The sequence below is a fragment of the Oryctolagus cuniculus genome, chromosome 11 (genome assembly GCF_051225735.1).
Source record: "Oryctolagus cuniculus isolate XC-2025 breed Fujian yellow rabbit chromosome 11, ASM5122573v1, whole genome shotgun sequence".
NCBI lineage: Eukaryota > Metazoa > Chordata > Mammalia > Lagomorpha > Leporidae > Oryctolagus > Oryctolagus cuniculus.
This window is the reverse complement of record NC_142877.1, coordinates 76,724,491-76,741,020: the sequence shown is the minus strand read 5'-3', so window position 1 is coordinate 76,741,020 and position 16,530 is coordinate 76,724,491. Positions and strand designations below refer to the sequence as shown.

Sequence of the window (16,530 nt, the reverse complement as noted above, 5' to 3'; positions counted from 1 at the left end):
CCACCCACATGGGATATGGAAATCTTTGGCTTGGTCGAACAGTGCCATTGCTGCCTTAAGAGGAGTGAATCAGTGGATGGAAGATTCTCTTTCCCTCTCTCCCTCTCTCTCCCTCTCTCCCTCTCTCCCTCTCTCTCCCTCTCTCACTCTCTCCCTCTCTCTCCCTCTCTCCCTCTCTCTCCCTCTCTCACTCTCTCCCTCTCTCCCTCTCTCCCTCTCTTTCTCTCTCCTCTTTCTCTGTAACTTTGACTTTCAAATAAATAAATACATATTTAAACATTTATAAATGACAAATAATTAGGTTGTTTAGCTCAACTATGTGATTGCTGAATTTCTATCTGTTGAATTTATCAATTATGGAAAATGTGTATTGAAATCTCTAACAATAGAAGTCACAGAGTGAATTTTTACGCTAAATTTTCTAGAAACTTGGTTAAATTTAATATTCACTATAGCTGCAGGGTCCAGACTCTTCCAATTCATTTAGTGCCCTTGTTTTTCATCTCCCCTGTTTTCCTTGACTTTCTATAAGAACTTTGAAAATCGAGTCTATGTCTTTGGCAGGTTCAGTTATAATCTGTTATTTACTGGGCCACAGCACATAGAGTGGTAAAGGGTTGGAAAAGGAAACATTCTGTATTCATATTATGCGTTTTCAGTCTGTTAAAGGTCTGTGTCCCTGTACTTTATCCTCCACAAATGTTAGTTAGCTTCTGTTTCTCCACTTAGGTAAGGGGTCATGGAGTAATTACTCTTCCATCAGTTCAAATGAGATTCTGGCAAAGTCATTTTTCTTTGGAGAGGAAGCTTTTGTTACAGAGAAGGCCCAAGACTGCCTTCAGAATGGTTATTCTTCCTGCCATCAGTTCACCTGATTGGGTTCCTGGAAGTAAAAACTTTAGAGACCTTACTAAAACTGGCGGTCCGAGGATTTCTCATTGTCCTACTGCTCCATGCTCAGCCTCCAGCAATTATTCAAATAATGTCTTCGTAAATGGGCTCCTAGTGGCTTTGCTCCATGTACGCAGAGGCCCACTGGGATTCTCTGCATTGGGCTGTATTTCCAAATTTCACTATGACGGTTTGCTGTGTACCCTTGCTTCTCTGATGAGTCCATCAAAATTCTTTTATGCTGTTTGTTCAACTTTCTCCAGGGAGTGTTTAAAATTATTTATTTTATTTATTTGAAAGAGTTACAGAAAGAAAGGGGGGGTTAGACAGAGAGAAAGAGATCTTCCATCCACTGATTCACTCCCCAAATGGCTGCAATGGCCAGGGCTTGGCCCAGATGAAGCCAGGAGCTAAAAACTCCATCCAGGTCTCCCAAGTAGGTTGCAGATGTGCAAGTATTTGGGCCATTTTCTGCTGCTTTCCCAGGCATATTAGCGGGGAGCTGGATTTGAAGTGGAGCAGCAAGGACCTGAACCGTTGCTCCCATATGGGATGCCAATGTTACAAGCACTGGCTGTAGCACAATGCTGGCACCAAAAGTCTATTATTCTTAGAGAGTTAGTGGATTTTAAACATTTGATTACATGAATGCTAAGAAAATCGTATATTTCTGGCTATTTTTACCTAGACTTTGCACTATCATCAGTAGATGCAAAGGAAATATGAGACAGGTAATCTGCCTGCATTTGAAATTTTGCAGGGTGTTCCGTGCAGTCTTAGAGTCGGATAACAAGCTGAGAGCCTGGCATGAACACTGCAGTGACTGACCCAGACTCGCATTTTGTGTCTCTGCTTCTATTCTTACCAACATAGAAAATGGATTATAAACTGTAAGTGACAAAGAGCTACTGAAATTACAGCTAACTTTTATTATGTGACATACCGTTTTTCTTCTTCTTCTTCTTAAAGGCCTTTGCTTTCTTCTAACATTCATTGCTGTGTGGCCTAAAAAAAAAAAAAAAAAAAAAAAAAAAGGGAGAGACTTGCTTTGGACCCCTGTTTGAAAGTTAGGGCTAAAACTGAGTGTTCCTTTTTAAAGCAGTAACAATAAAAGTTCTCTTTCTCAAACAACCTTGCAAACAGGATGGTTCACAACTGGCATGCTGTGACCCAGTTCTTGTTGCTTTCATAAAAATATTCACTATAATAATGCAGTCACCAAACTCAGCAGGCTGAGCAGCTAGGAAGCAATTCCAGAATCTTCTACTGCTCTCCACATTTCAGAGGAATGTTGTCCTTCAACTATACACGAGTTTTCTTTAATTCCATTTTAATTGTTTTGTTGTTGTTGTGTTGCTCTGTATGAAGGGAGGGTTCCAAGATAAATTTCCATACAATATAGTTCCTCATTATCTCTGAAGGTATTTTTCCCTATGTATTTCTTCTAAGGGTATGGGGAAAATAGTCTTATTTTTGATATATTTTTTCATTGTACTTTTATTTTCATTTTTAAAAATTTTCTTGTTTCATTTCTAGTTTTTTATTTAAAGAATTTATTAACATGTTAGATTATCAGGGTCACAGCAAATGCATGATAAATTGCTACAACACAGTTCTCATCAATCCTCATGTTAATGTGATGTTAATACAAAGAGATCAGATTCTATGTAGTTCATAGATATAATTTTACTAACATAATTATACTTCCTTCCTCTCTCCCTTGTTCCCTCTTCCTTCTTTTCTGCTTTCCTTCCTTCTTTCCTTTTTTTCTTTTTCATTTTTTGAGATAACATATGCTGAATTTATATTATAGTCAAACATTTAATGCTCCACTAAATCGAGCATTCAATGAATTAAAACTAAAATGACACTAGTTCAGAATGTAGTATGCAAAGGCTATAAACAATAATCAAATGAAAATAGTACCATTTGTTCATATATAGTAAGTTTAAAATTTATCAATAAGTATAAAAATATTTATTCATTTTCATCTACCTGAAAGAAAAAGTAAGAGAGAAAGAGACAGAGACAGAGACAGGGACCTAATGGCTCATTCCACAATTGTCCATAATAAACAGGGCTGGGTCAGCCCAGATTCAGATTCCAAGAACTCTATCTGGGCCTCCAATGTGGTTATAGGGGACTAAGAACTTGAGTCGCTTTTCACCAAGATGGCGCCGAAGGCAAAGAAGGAAGCTCCTGCCCCTCCTAAAGTCGAAGCCAAAGCGAAGGCCTTGAAGGCCAAGAAGGCAGTGCTGAAAGGCGTCCACAGCCACAAGAAGAAGAAGATCCGCACGTCCCCCACCTTCCGGCGGCCCAAGACGCTACGCCTCCGACGGCAGCCCAAATACCCTCGGAAGAGCGCCCCCAGGAGAAACAAGCTTGACCACTATGCCATCATCAAGTTCCCCCTGACCACGGAGTCGGCCATGAAGAAGATAGAAGACAACAACACACTGGTGTTCATTGTGGATGTCAAGGCCAACAAGCACCAGATCAAACAAGCTGTGAAGAAACTCTATGACATTGATGTGGCCAAAGTCAACACCCTGATCAGACCTGACGGAGAAAAGAAGGCATATGTGCGGCTGGCTCCGGACTATGATGCTCTGGACGTTGCCAACAAAATTGGGATCATCTGAACGGAGTCCAGCTGGCTAATTCTAAATATATGTTTTTTCACCATAAAAAAAAAAAAAAAAGAACTTGAGTCATCATTTACTGGTTTCTGGGATGCTTTTGCAGAAAGTTGGATAAGAAATAGAGAAGATGGGCTTCTAACCAGTGCTCTGATATGGGAAGTGGGTATCACAAGAATCTGGTTAATCTGCTGTGCCACAATGCTCATTGCAAAAATTTAACATTTGTAGTTCACTAAGTAGACAAGTACACAGTATACTTCATAGAGAGTCAATGAAGTATGTCATAAACTCACTATAATACTAGTTTTGTTACCAGAAATCTTTTACTTTAGTTGGTGCTTTCTTAATTTGTTGAATAAAGAAATGACACAAATTTTCTTAGGATAAGATACTAAAATATAGGGCATTACACATCACATCATTGTTCCATTGTTTTTAATGTCCTGAAATTTTAACAAAATTACATTCCTTAAACTATCCTTATACTCTTAAAACTGTATATATGAAAGACATGGAATTTGTTCCCGTCTATAAACGAAAAAATAAAAAGTATGTCTTCTTCCTACACAATACACACGCACACAAACACATACATACGCCAAAACATTACTTTGTATTTCTAATGCTTTGTAAGGGAGATAAAAGCATGGCTTATTCAAAAATGGAAGAGCAGCACATATCATGGAAGATTAGTTTTTGAGTAAAGAGAACATTCTACATTGAGGAAATGCTTTGGAAAACAAAGTGGGAATAAACACAGAAACATATGAGGATGCATATATAAACAGAAAATTGATTTGCTATAAATGAACTTTAAGGAAATACATTTAGGAAAATGTTAAATATAAGTTAAAATTTGGGCTGAAACTAAGTAATGAAAGAGCATAGACTTGTAAGTTTGGTAAATTGAGCCATGAAAGTATGATACCAGGAGTACTAAAATATATAAAATAAAAATTTTTTAAAAAGATAAAACAATAAGAAGGCAATAAGGATCAGGAAAGAGAGAGACTAGGGCTATTATTTTAAACCATTTTGATGATAGTATTTTTCCTTCTTGGATGAATTTTATATTAGGAAATGTACATAGGTTTTTCAGAGCATACTATAAACAATGTGATCAAGCTAATATCAATAGCATTTGAAATAAAAATAATTTATAACAATATAATCTTAGAGGATTAAAACTAATTGAATAATTCATATGTTATATCTAACTTGCATTTGGAACTAAAACTCTTTTTTTTTATTTTTTTTGACAGGCAGAATGGACAGTGAGAGAGAGACAGAGAACTCAGGATGCTGGTGCCGCAGGCGGAGGATTAGCCTATTGAGCCGCGGCGCTGGCCTGGAACTACAACTCTTATACTTAAAGGCTAATATACTTCTGTTTTAGCTTTAACTTTCCTTATATCCAATTATCAAACACAGTAATATAACTCATTTATTAATACATGACTTTTTCATTTATTAATTGATTCCCTTTGAAGTCTAGCTATAAATTCTCCTAATTCCAAAATCAGATAGAGATATATTCACATATAAATATATATACATATATCATAAAACATGATGCAACAAAATATATGATAAAATATCAATAGATCATCAAATAAATAAATAAATAAACCAAGCTTTTGAAAACACATAGAAAATGATGTAAATAAAATATAAAATTATCCAGGCCATTCTACTTCAAACATTTTTCAAAGACCTGTATTTACTAGAAATCAGCTTTTTATGAATCAAGTTAAAATTGCATAGTGTTGGGCATTGTAGCACACAGCAGGTTAAGCTGCCCCTTGGGATGCCAGCATCCTATATAGCCTATCAAAAGGCAGCTTTGAGTCCCTGCTACTCTGCTTCTGATGCCATTTTCTGTTAGTGCATCTTGGGAGGCAGTAGGTGATGGCTGGAGTGCTTGGGTCCTGGCCCCTCATGTGGGAGACTTAAATGGAGTTCTACCTCCTGGCTTCAACCTGGCTCAGCCCTGCCTGTAGTGGGCATTTGAGGAGTGAATCAGCAGATGGAAATGATGTCTCTCTCTCTCTCCCCACCCCCCTTCTCTCCCTGTTGCCCTGCCTTTCATATAAATGAAAGTAAATAAACATTAAAAAAAAATCTCTGCTAGTCATAGTGGCATTTCCCCTCCTCTCTTTTTATAAACCAAAATTTAAGATTGTGTCTGATATAAACAATGAGTATAGATTTGAAATGAACTCAGAAGTGGATCTGATGCTATCAGTACCTCGAATTCTGCAGCAAATATACCATTAGTGAATCCTATACTATCTGGAAGGTGGATTTTTTTTTTTCAGAAGGGAAAAAAGTAAGAATTTGAAATAAGGTAATGCAAGCTGGTGTAATTTTCCACTCTGTATCACACGTTGATGGCCCTCATAATTCATACCTGGGGGAAAGTACAAACAGGGTGGGAGAATTCTGCAACCATATAAGCCCTACTGTATTAGAGAAAGTGCCAATTAAAGAACATGTTGTATTATCAACAAGAAATCATGAGTGCATTAGTGCATAGTTGAGAAGGAAAATAATTTGGCTTAAGAGGATTAGAAGTCCCCAATTCCTAGTTAAAAGTAATTCAACCACATAGTAAAATAAACAAATTCAATAATGTTTGAGGTTTATGAACAGAGATAGTCAGAAGGGAAGATGATAATGTGACGATACATGCCAAGCTTTGTTCTCAGAGCTTCTGAGAAACATACACTGCATAAAATTCTCACAGAGGAGAGAAAAACAAAGCTAGCTGTTAAACCCTTGTGGCTAACCTCTTGTATTTATTTTCATATGTGCTCTTTTTCCTAAGAATGTCACATTCTTTATTAAAATTGTGACATGACAATAATTGATGCACAAAGTGTGCTAAAAATAATTTTTCCAAGAATTGTGTTAATTATCTTTGATTTGTATTGGTTTTGTTTGGGTTGTTTATTCATCAGTGTTCAATATTGTTTCATTTCCTTTATGCTCACGTGTGATTAGCAAAGTCTGTTGATGTTTCACCAATGGACAGCAAATCAATAGAGACAAATATGAAAATATTACTCTTCTTTATCATGATGTAGCCTCTCTCAATTTTCCACATGTAAAAATAAAGATAATAATTTATATCTGTTTCTAAAATCAGATAATTTAAAAATAATTTGAGTGAAAGTCTCTTAACCTTATGAAGGTCTATGCAAATGGAAAGATCCATTACTTTTTATTAATAGAATAATCATCATTAATAAACAGTATTTTTGTACATAGAGAAAATTGAGTATGGCCATTGTAATTAATTCTGAGAAATTATGGAGAAAAGGTTGAAATAATCTTAGAAAAATATATTAAACCTGGAAAAATTTTTGTGTCAAAAAACAAAGCAAATGAAAACCATTTGCCCTAGGGTCATTTTTAACATTCAGCATACACCAAGGGACAAAAAGTGGGTTGAAGCTTGCCATTTCTCCTCAAAATTCTCTCTACCTTTCAATTCTCAGGGCTGTATAAAGTGAACTTGTCCTTGATGCTGTAATTGATGGTTGCCACGAACACCTACAAATAAGGATGCACTCTTTTCTTCTCCCCAGTTTCAACACTGTAAAATGGGCCAGGATACAGATGTTAGGAGAAAAGAAAGATGAAGGATAATTAAAACTTGTGTGAGAGTAAGTAAACAGTTAATGTTAATGTAAAGAAGTAATTGAAACTCAGAGTAACACAGTGTAATCCTAAGCGGATTCTAAGCAGAAGATCACAATGATTGGACACATGGTGTAGACAGAACAAAGTTTTATTGTTTGGAAGTAGGATTTTGGACAAATTTCTCAAACTCACTACTCTTGGGAATAAAATGTGAAAATAAGTGAGGTATCCAATATATTGAGACTATAAAGTTGATGCTAAGTAATGGTAATAGTAGTTACTAAGTAGGCACCATTATTGCTATTTCAGATGTTCTTTCTCAACATAAAATTATTAGGTCAGTTGATGGAATATCCCCTTCTTTCATTTTGAAAAATATTGTCTTCATTAGAGTTAATATCTTTTTTTGAAAAAGATTAATTTATGCATTTATTTGAAAGGCAGAACAACAGAGAGAGAGAGAGAGAGAGACCTTCCAGCTACTGGTTATTTCCAAACGACTGCTATTGTCAGGTCTCTGCCATGAGCCTGAACCTCCAGCCTGGTTGCCCATGCAGAGTGCAAGTACTTGGGCCACCATCTGCTGACTTCCCAAACACTTCAGCAGGAAACTGAATTGGAAGTGGAGTACCTGGGACTCGAACTGGGACTCCGGTGTTGGGTGCCATCATTGACAGCTGTGGCTTAACCCACTCTGCTGTAATGCCAGCCCCTACAGCAAGTATCTTATTGGTAGACTTAAACAGAACAAACAAAACAGTGAATGACATATTCACAAAATTTTTTTATTTTGTGCATTATTATATATTTGCAGCAGAGCACATTAATCATCTGATTAGCTATTCACTTGCAATGCAGTAGAAATTAATAAGATGCTTTATTAAATTACTTCAATTATATTGTCTAGGTTATTCTAGATATTTCTAAATACTTTTCTGATATTAGTGTGTTTTGTTATTTGCAAATGACTCCTAAAATAGGAAAATTTCTATGAATATTTATTATTGTGATAACTACTTGCTTATAAGTTCATTATTTTAATAACAATATTATCAAATTGCTCTCACTTCAGCGCTTTGTTTTTCTGTAACTTTATGTATTATATATGAACTACTGAAAATGGCTAACATAGTATTTTTGTTTTGACTTATGAAAATGAAAAGCTCTTTTCATTATTTGCTTCATTCTCCAGATTCCCACAATGTCCATGGCTGGGCCAGACCAAAGCTGGGACAGAAGAATCCAGTGCAGGCCTTCCACGAGGGACCCACTTGAGCCATCACCAGAGGCCTCCCACGGTCTGCATTAGAAGGAAGCTGGAGTCAGGAAACAGAGGCAAGTATCAAGTACCGGCACTCCAGCGTAGAATGTGGTCAGGCTAGTGCTAGGTCAAGTGTCTGTGCCCTCACATACTGCTATTACATCTCTTTGTATAAGACTGAGATGAATCAAATGATAACATTTAGTTTTATAGTAAAGTAGAACAATGAAAGCTCACGTTTCTGGGTATTATTTTTCATGGTTCTATAGCAAATAAAAATAATATTTCAGTAGGTGTATTTTGCTAATGTACCTGTCTAGTGAAGAATATGATATACACTGTTCCTCAAACCCGGCAAATTAAAGACTGTGAAGGCTAGAAATCTGAAAAGCATATCATGATTTTTTTGATGCACCAACAAGACAAACCTTGGAGTCTTTCTGTACCTTATGTCAATCTGTTGAGTTCAGTCAGCCTTGTAAACTATTTAGCTCTTGTGACATTTGCAATGCTCAATAAGCATTACTTCCTATTCTATCTCTGTCCTAGGCCACCTTGCTTTGGCGTTTTAGCCTCTTTAGCTTTCCCTTTTACTAATGTTCAAAATCATGCTCTCATCACACATACTCCAGCTGTTCCTCTACTTGAATAATCTTATTTGGCTTATTACTGCTTTATGAGTCATGCTAGTAAAATGTATTCAGTGCGTAATTTAAAGATTTTCACTAGTTCATAAATTTTGTCATGAATTTATTGTGCACACTCTTCTTGACTGGTATGACACTGTAAACAGGACAGGCATAATGTTTGGACTGCATCCTTGCTGCCAGAAACTTGACCTTATCACTCCCTGGTGGCATAAACTTGGGAAAAACAACTGATTTTTTTTTCATTTTTGTTGGTTTTTTTTTTATTTTTAAATTTTTTTAACTTTTATTTAATGAATATAAATTTCCAAAGTACAGCTTATGGATTACAATCCCCCCCCCATAACTTCCCTCCCACCCACAACCCTCCCCTCTCCCACTCCCTCTCCCCTTCCATTCACATCAAGATTCATTTTCAATTATCTTTATATACAGAATATCAATTTAGCATATATTAAGTAAAGATTTCAACAGTCTGCACCCACATAGAAACACAAAGTGTAAAATAATGTTTGAGTACTAGTTATAGCATTAAATCACAATGTACAACACATTTAGGACAGAGACCCTACATGAGGAGTAAGTGCACAGTGACTCCTGTTGTTGACTTAACAAATTGACACTCTTGTTTATGGCATCAGTAATCACCCTAGGCTCTTGTCATGAGTTGCCAAGGCTATGGAAGCCTTTTGAGTTCGCCGACTCTGATCGTATTTAGACAAGGTCACAGTCAAAGTGGAAGTTCTCTCCTCCCTTTGGAGAAAGGTACGTCCTTCTTTGATGGCCTGTTTTTTTTTTTTTTTTTTTTTTTTTTTCCCGATGGGATCTCACTCGCAGATCTTTGATTTAGGTGTTTGTTGTTGCTTTTTTTTTTTTTTTTTTTTTTTTTTTTTTTTTTTGCCAGAGTGTCTTGGCTTTCCATGCCTAAAATACTCTCGTGGGCTCTTCAACCAGATCCAAATGCCTTAAGGGCTGATTCTGAGCCAGAGTGCTGAATAGGGCATCCACCATTCTATGAGTCTACTGTGTATCCCGCTTCCCAAGATGGATTGTTCTCTCCTTTTTTTATTCTATCAGTCAGTATTAGCAGACACTAGTCTTGTTTATGTGATCCCTTTGACTCTTAATCCTATTGTTATGATCAATTGTGAACTGAAACTGATCACTTTGACTAGTGAGATGGCATTGGTACATGCCACCTTGATGGGATTGAATTGGAATCCCCTGGCACATTTCTAACTCTACCATTTGGGGCAAGTGCAATTGAACTTGTCCAAATTGTACCTCTCCTCCTTCTCTTATTCCCACTCTTATATTCAACAGGGATAACTTTTCAGTTAAATTTCAACACTTAAGAATAATTAGTCCTTAGTGTGCTGTACATTGAGATTTAATGCTATAAATAGTACTCAAACAGTATTTTTCACTTTATGTTTCTGTGTGGGAGCAAACTGTTGAAATCTTTACTTAATGTATGCTAAACTGATCTTCTGTATATAAAGAGAATCGAAAATGAATCTTGATGTGAATGGAAGGGGAGAGGGAGTGGGAGAGGGGAGGGTCGTGGGTGGGAGGGAAGTTATGGGGGGGAAGCCATTGTAATCCATAAGCTGTACTTTGGAAATTTATATTCATTAAATAAAAGTTAAAAAAAAGAATAATTGTGTATTAATTACAGAGTTCAACCAATAGTATTAAGTAGAACAAAAAAAAAATACTAAAAGGGATAAAGTATTAAGTTGTTCATCAACAGTCAGGGTGTTGTGTTTAACATAGAATAATATCATTAAAATCATAAGATTGTAGCATTAAAAGAAATTATGGGGGCCAGCTCTGTGGTACAGTAGGTTAATCCTCTGCCTGTGGCACCAGCATCCCATATGGGTGCCGCTTCTAGTCTGGCTGCTCCTCTTCCGATCCAGCTCTCTGCTATTGCCTGGGAAGGCAGCAGAGGATGGCCCAAGTCCTTGGGCCCCCATACCCACGTGGGAGACCAGGAGGAAGCACCTGGCTCCTGGTTTCAGCTCGGAGTAGCTCCGGCCCTTGCGGCCATTTAGGGAGTGAACCAGCAGATGGAAGACCTTTCTCTCTGACTCTCCCTCTCACTGTCTGTGACCCTACCTCTCAAATATGTAGGCAGGCCATAGACGAGTCAAGATCAGTCTTGGCTTGTGGAATTTCTGGGATAAGAGAGTCATGTACTCCCATGTTGAAGGAGGATGATTAAACAAGAGCACTCTTAAAATTAAGTTAAAATTGTTAAGTTAAAATTGACTATGTTATGACTATGCTGCAGAAAGCCCAATAAGCTGCTTGTGTATGTTGTTATCCTCTGTGTTGCCTTGAGCTATAGCTATAGCTGGTTATGTATAAATATCGCTGAGATGCTGGAATAAATGAGCCTTGATCAGTCTTTTGTCTTGACTCCATTCTCTGTGCCTTTGTCCCTCTTTTCGTTCCCACGCCCCCCTTCAGGTTCTGTTTGACCGGTGTGGTTGGTCAGCACACAAATAAATAAATAAAATCTTTTTAAAAAATTATGTATGGTGAATGGTACACAAATCATGAAGTACTACAAAACTGTTACTGCAAAAAAATTGAGTTTAGTGGATAAAGGGTTCTCTTCTTTGAAATGACTGAAGAATGGATAGAAGCCATTCTGAGAAGCAAAGTTGACTTTGATAATTTCACTTAGTTCAATTGTTTTCCACATAAAATTCAAAAATATGTCAACTCTTCAGCACCAGTAGCTTTCTTCTTCTTATTTTTTTTTAAAGGTTTATTTATTTATTTGAAAGAGAGAATGAGACCCAGAGAGAGAGAGTGAGAGAGAGAGAAAGAGAGAAAAGTCATCCATCTGCTGGTTCACTTCCCAATTGGCCACAACAGCCAGAGCTGAGCTGATCTGAAGCCAGGAGCCAGGAGCTTCTTCCAGGTCTACCACGTGGGCACAGGGACCCAAGGACATGGACCATCTTCTACTTCTTTCCCAGGCCATAGCAGAGACTTGAACTGGTACCCGTATGTGATGCTGGCACTGCAGATTTGTCTTTCTCCGATAATCTTCAGTGGGCCAGATATCCACATATTACATAAGATAGTAAATTGCTACATGTTAGATTAGTCCAGTAATATTAGGAAAATATAACTATGTATTTAGAAACTTGGAATCTGATTGTTGGACATTCAAAAAATTTTTATAAATACAAATATTAGACGCACACTATATTCCATGTAATATTCTGGCTTTGCATATGCTCTTGAAAAATGGGGATGGGTGAAGGCATATGTCTCTGGGAAACAAAAGCAGAACATCTTCAACAAGAAGAAAGGTAGTGGGGGCTGGCGCTGTGGAGCAGTGGGTAAAGCTGCCGCCTGCAATGCCAGCATCCCATACGGGCGCCAGTTCAAGTCTCAGCTGCTCCTCTTCCAATCCAGCTCTCTGCTATGGCCTGGGAAAGCAGTAGAAGATGGCCCAAGTCCTTGGGCCCGTGCATCTGCTTGGACGACTCTGAGGAGGTTCCTGGCTCCTGGCTCCTGGCTCCAAAATAGTTAATTCATTTAAAAGACTTTATAAAATTCTGATGTACTACATTTGGTAATCTGAATAGCTTCATTTTTTAAATTGTTAGCTAAAACAGTGTTTGAGAATTCATGAAGTTTGTAATTTTAACATTGTTGAAATAATCTCTAAAAGCACAGCTCCAGCCATTGTGGCTGTCTGGAGAGTAAACCAGCGGTTGGAAGACCTCTCTCTCTCTCTCTGTCTGTCTCTGTCTCTCTCTCTCTGTCTGCTTCTGCTTTTTGTATCCCTGCTTTTCAAATAAATAAATGAATAAATCTTTTTAAAAAAAGACAAATCTGTATGTGGACCCTGAGATATTCTGTTGTGGAAAGATTTGTCAGAGTAATATGAAGTTTCTTTGCTGGCTCAGGAGGAGGAAGAGGTGCACAGCTCCTCCCTTTTGCCTCCTTAGGGTATCTGCTTGAAAATGGAACAAACCCAACGATTTCCCAAAATGCAAAGTTGAGGTTTTTTGGTCCTTGGAACTATTAACACATAACTACAAAGTTTGCTTAGTATTCTCTCAAGAACAAGGTCCAGTGGATTCCCATAGATGCAATAGTTTGTCTCTTCTGGAGATAAAAGAAATTTTGTATCTTTTATTTCTTTTACTATTTCCCCAAATAAATGAATGTGAATTTCTGTCCAAATTTACAATGTCTTATGTACTTTCTTCATGCATATATAATATATAATTACTTATATTACATATAATTAATAATTATATTATTAATGTATATTAATATTAATGTTATATAATAATATATAATGTCTTCATGCTCAATAATTCTCTAGCTCTTCTCTATTTTTACAAAATTGTGAGGTAGAATGTGGCATAGTTTTCTCTTTCCCAACAGAATCATATTTCAGTCACTGCTGCAAGAAATTACAAGTTTTTGTAATAATCAAAATTTTAATTAAGGATCAGAGGGAATGAAGAAATGAAAATAACATGTAAGTAGAAAGAAGTAGATATATGCAAGTTGGCTATACCAGTTTCTGAGTGTTTCTAGGTTACTTAACCTAAAAAAAGTCCTTGTTTTGAGATGGGTAAGGTTTAATTCTGGAACAGCATAGGAATAGGAGTCATAATAATATTAATATTAATAATACTACTACTAATAATAATGCTTAACACTGATATTAAAGTTCAACTCTGTCCAATATTTGTCTTGCTTGTGCTTAGAATTAACTGAGATGGGGTCTTTACCCGCATTGTTGATTTCTTCAGAGTCTGTGAGAAACAGAGATCCTGAATGGGAATAAGAACTTCAGTCAGCATCCTGACATCTCTCCCGTCTCCCATCGCCCTGTAATATGGGGAGCAGAGGATCCAGTATTTCAACTATCTGCCTTCAGTGGAATTACAAGATGGCTTCTCTAGAAAAAGAGACTCCTGTTGATTATTAAGTGCCACAGTCACATAGAAGGACGTCTTTGGCTCTATATTTAAACATGAGCACAGGTAGTTTTTTTTTTTTTTTTGGACAGGCAGAGTGGACAGTGAGAAAGGTCTTCCTTTGCCGTTGGTTCACCCTCCAATGGCCGCCGTGGCCGGCACGCTGTGGCTGGCGCACCGCACTGATCCGAAGGCAGGAGCCAGGTGCTTCTCCTGGTCTCCCATGGGGTGCAAGGCCCAAGCACTTGGGCCATCCTCCACTGCACTCCCTGGCCACAGCAGAGAGCTGGCCTTGAAGAGGGGCAACCAGGACAGAATCTGGCGCCCTGACCGGTACTAGAACCTGGTGTGCCAGAGCCACAAGGCGGAGGATTAACCTAGTGAGCCGCGGCGCTGACCAAGCGCAGGTAGATTTTTAAAGATGTAAACAATGATACAAATGCAATGGCATATAAGGAGGAAAGATATCCATGATATAAATATAATGCATTCTTTCATTAATTACTTCTGTTGTAATGCTAGATGTAAGACATTGTTCTTCTGCCAAAATAGGCAGAATTTATAAAATTCTGATCAACTATGTTTGGTAATAAATAGCTTCATTTTTTAAATTGTTAGCTTAAGTAATGTTAGAGAATTTATAAAGTTTGTGATTCCAACATTGTTGGAATAATCTCTAAAAGCTTATGCCATAGGAAATTTATCACACAATGCTCATCAAATTCTTATACATTAAAATTAATTATGAATAACTCATTTATATTATCCCCATTAAATGCTAATATAAAATTGTGTGATAAGAAATATGAATTACTTCCAGATCCTAAAGGTAGATGTCTTAATGGTCCGCATCAATTCACAAAACATGACTAAACAATGAAGTAATTAAGAATTTGCCACCACAAATCTCTATTAAATATAAATTTCTTTGGGGCTAGAAAGTTAATTATCACTTAATATCTTCCTTTTTTGAAGAAAGAATAGCATTTTGATATAGAGAGTAAGTACACATAAAAGGAAACAGCAAATTATTAAAACTTAATTAAAATATTAACAGTCAAATTACATAACAGCACTTGAGATATTTTTGGACTAATTAGCACATTATTTTCAAGGTACTTGATGTCCCTCATAATGGTACGGCAAATGTTGCAGAGGGGTTTCTAAAATCGAGTGCCGGCTTATAGAAGCAACAAACCACTAGGTGAGTTTTCATTCATGACAGATGTATTTGAAGCCACTGAAGTAAGGTAGGATTTTTAAAACAGCTTTCACTCACAAGCTCCATCATGAATAAAATTAAAAGCCTTTATTGCCTTCATTAGTTTTCTTCCCTCCAAATCTGAAGAATCTGCTTTCAATATCATCCATCAGAATCATCAGTGGAGGAAAGGTCACAAATCTAATTCTTCATTCAGGCACAAAGGACATTAACATCTAATATACAATGTGAGATATCATATATAATAATTAGGGTGTAATTATGTTCATATATTTCCTCATGGATGTCTTTAGGCACTAGATATTCTTCCACTTCAAGAAATCACTGCGGATGCTGTTCCTATGGTTACCAGGAGGGGTGCATTTATGACGATCACTCAAGACTACAAAACGGTGAAGAAACTAAGCTAGTCATTCCACCCATCAGTATTTCTGTAATCCTGATGTTAAGGTTGTGTTCTCTACTAGGAACAAAGCGATTAGTGAGGCCTTTTACATGAATGAACCAATTTAATTAATTTTCAGACTACTTTAATCCATTTATTGCTGCAGCTCTAGATATTTTATAATGTTTATAAAAAACAAAAGGATTTTGGAAAATAAAATAAATCTCTTATTTTAAATGGGACAGAATTTTGAAAGAACTGTTCCCTCAAATCATGCTGAAGTGATAACTGAAAGACTACAGTTAAAGTCAACTAATATTTAAAATAACAATCCAATGGGAACTAGCCATATTCTCTGCATAATTATAGGCTCATTTAGCTGAACATGGGTCTCATTGTTTCTGTGTTTCTTATTTTTTTTAATAATGATGGATTTGAAATAAATCCTCCCTATCTTGACAACATGTCTGCTAAAATAGGGAGAAACAGAGATAGAGACATGGACAGAGAAGGGGAAGCAAACTCTAAAATAAAGTAAAAGTAGAATTAGACTTTCCTTTACAGGAAATTAGAGCTTTTGATGAGAAACCTTTGAAGTTTTCACTTTCCCTATTAATTAATGATCATAAAAATATGATCACCTAATGCACCCAAATACTCTTGAGGTGGAAAGCATCAATATGTTGTGTGTTAAGACTTGCAGAATACAGATGTTTATACATATGTACATGTACTTATAAAAGCTTGCCATTATATTCTCTTTTCCAATCAAAGACAAAATATGTCACCCTTTTTATCTAGCTCATGGTACTGTTTGTTTCTAGGATCCAGTTGACACTATGAAAAATGCAGTGTTTCCAACTCACATGTATT

The 16,530-nt window shown here is 36.7% G+C and overlaps 1 protein-coding gene across 1 annotated transcript; it reads left to right on the top strand.

Annotated features, from left to right (window-relative positions):
* Positions 1-3,042: 3,042 nt before the first annotated feature.
* LOC149123534 (large ribosomal subunit protein uL23) lies at positions 3,043-3,595 on the top strand. Its single transcript, XM_089307438.1, has one exon. The coding sequence runs from the start codon at positions 3,063-3,065 to the stop codon at positions 3,531-3,533; it is 471 nt and encodes a 156-aa protein (XP_089163564.1). The 5' UTR covers positions 3,043-3,062; the 3' UTR covers positions 3,534-3,595.
* The last annotated feature ends 12,935 nt before the right edge of the window (positions 3,596-16,530 follow it).

Bases quoted from the DNA above. Each gene is read 5' to 3' on its own strand.
- LOC149123534 (XM_089307438.1), top strand. From the start codon at position 3,063: ATGGCGCCGAAGGCAAAGAAGGAAGCTCCTGCCCCTCCTAAAGTCGAA.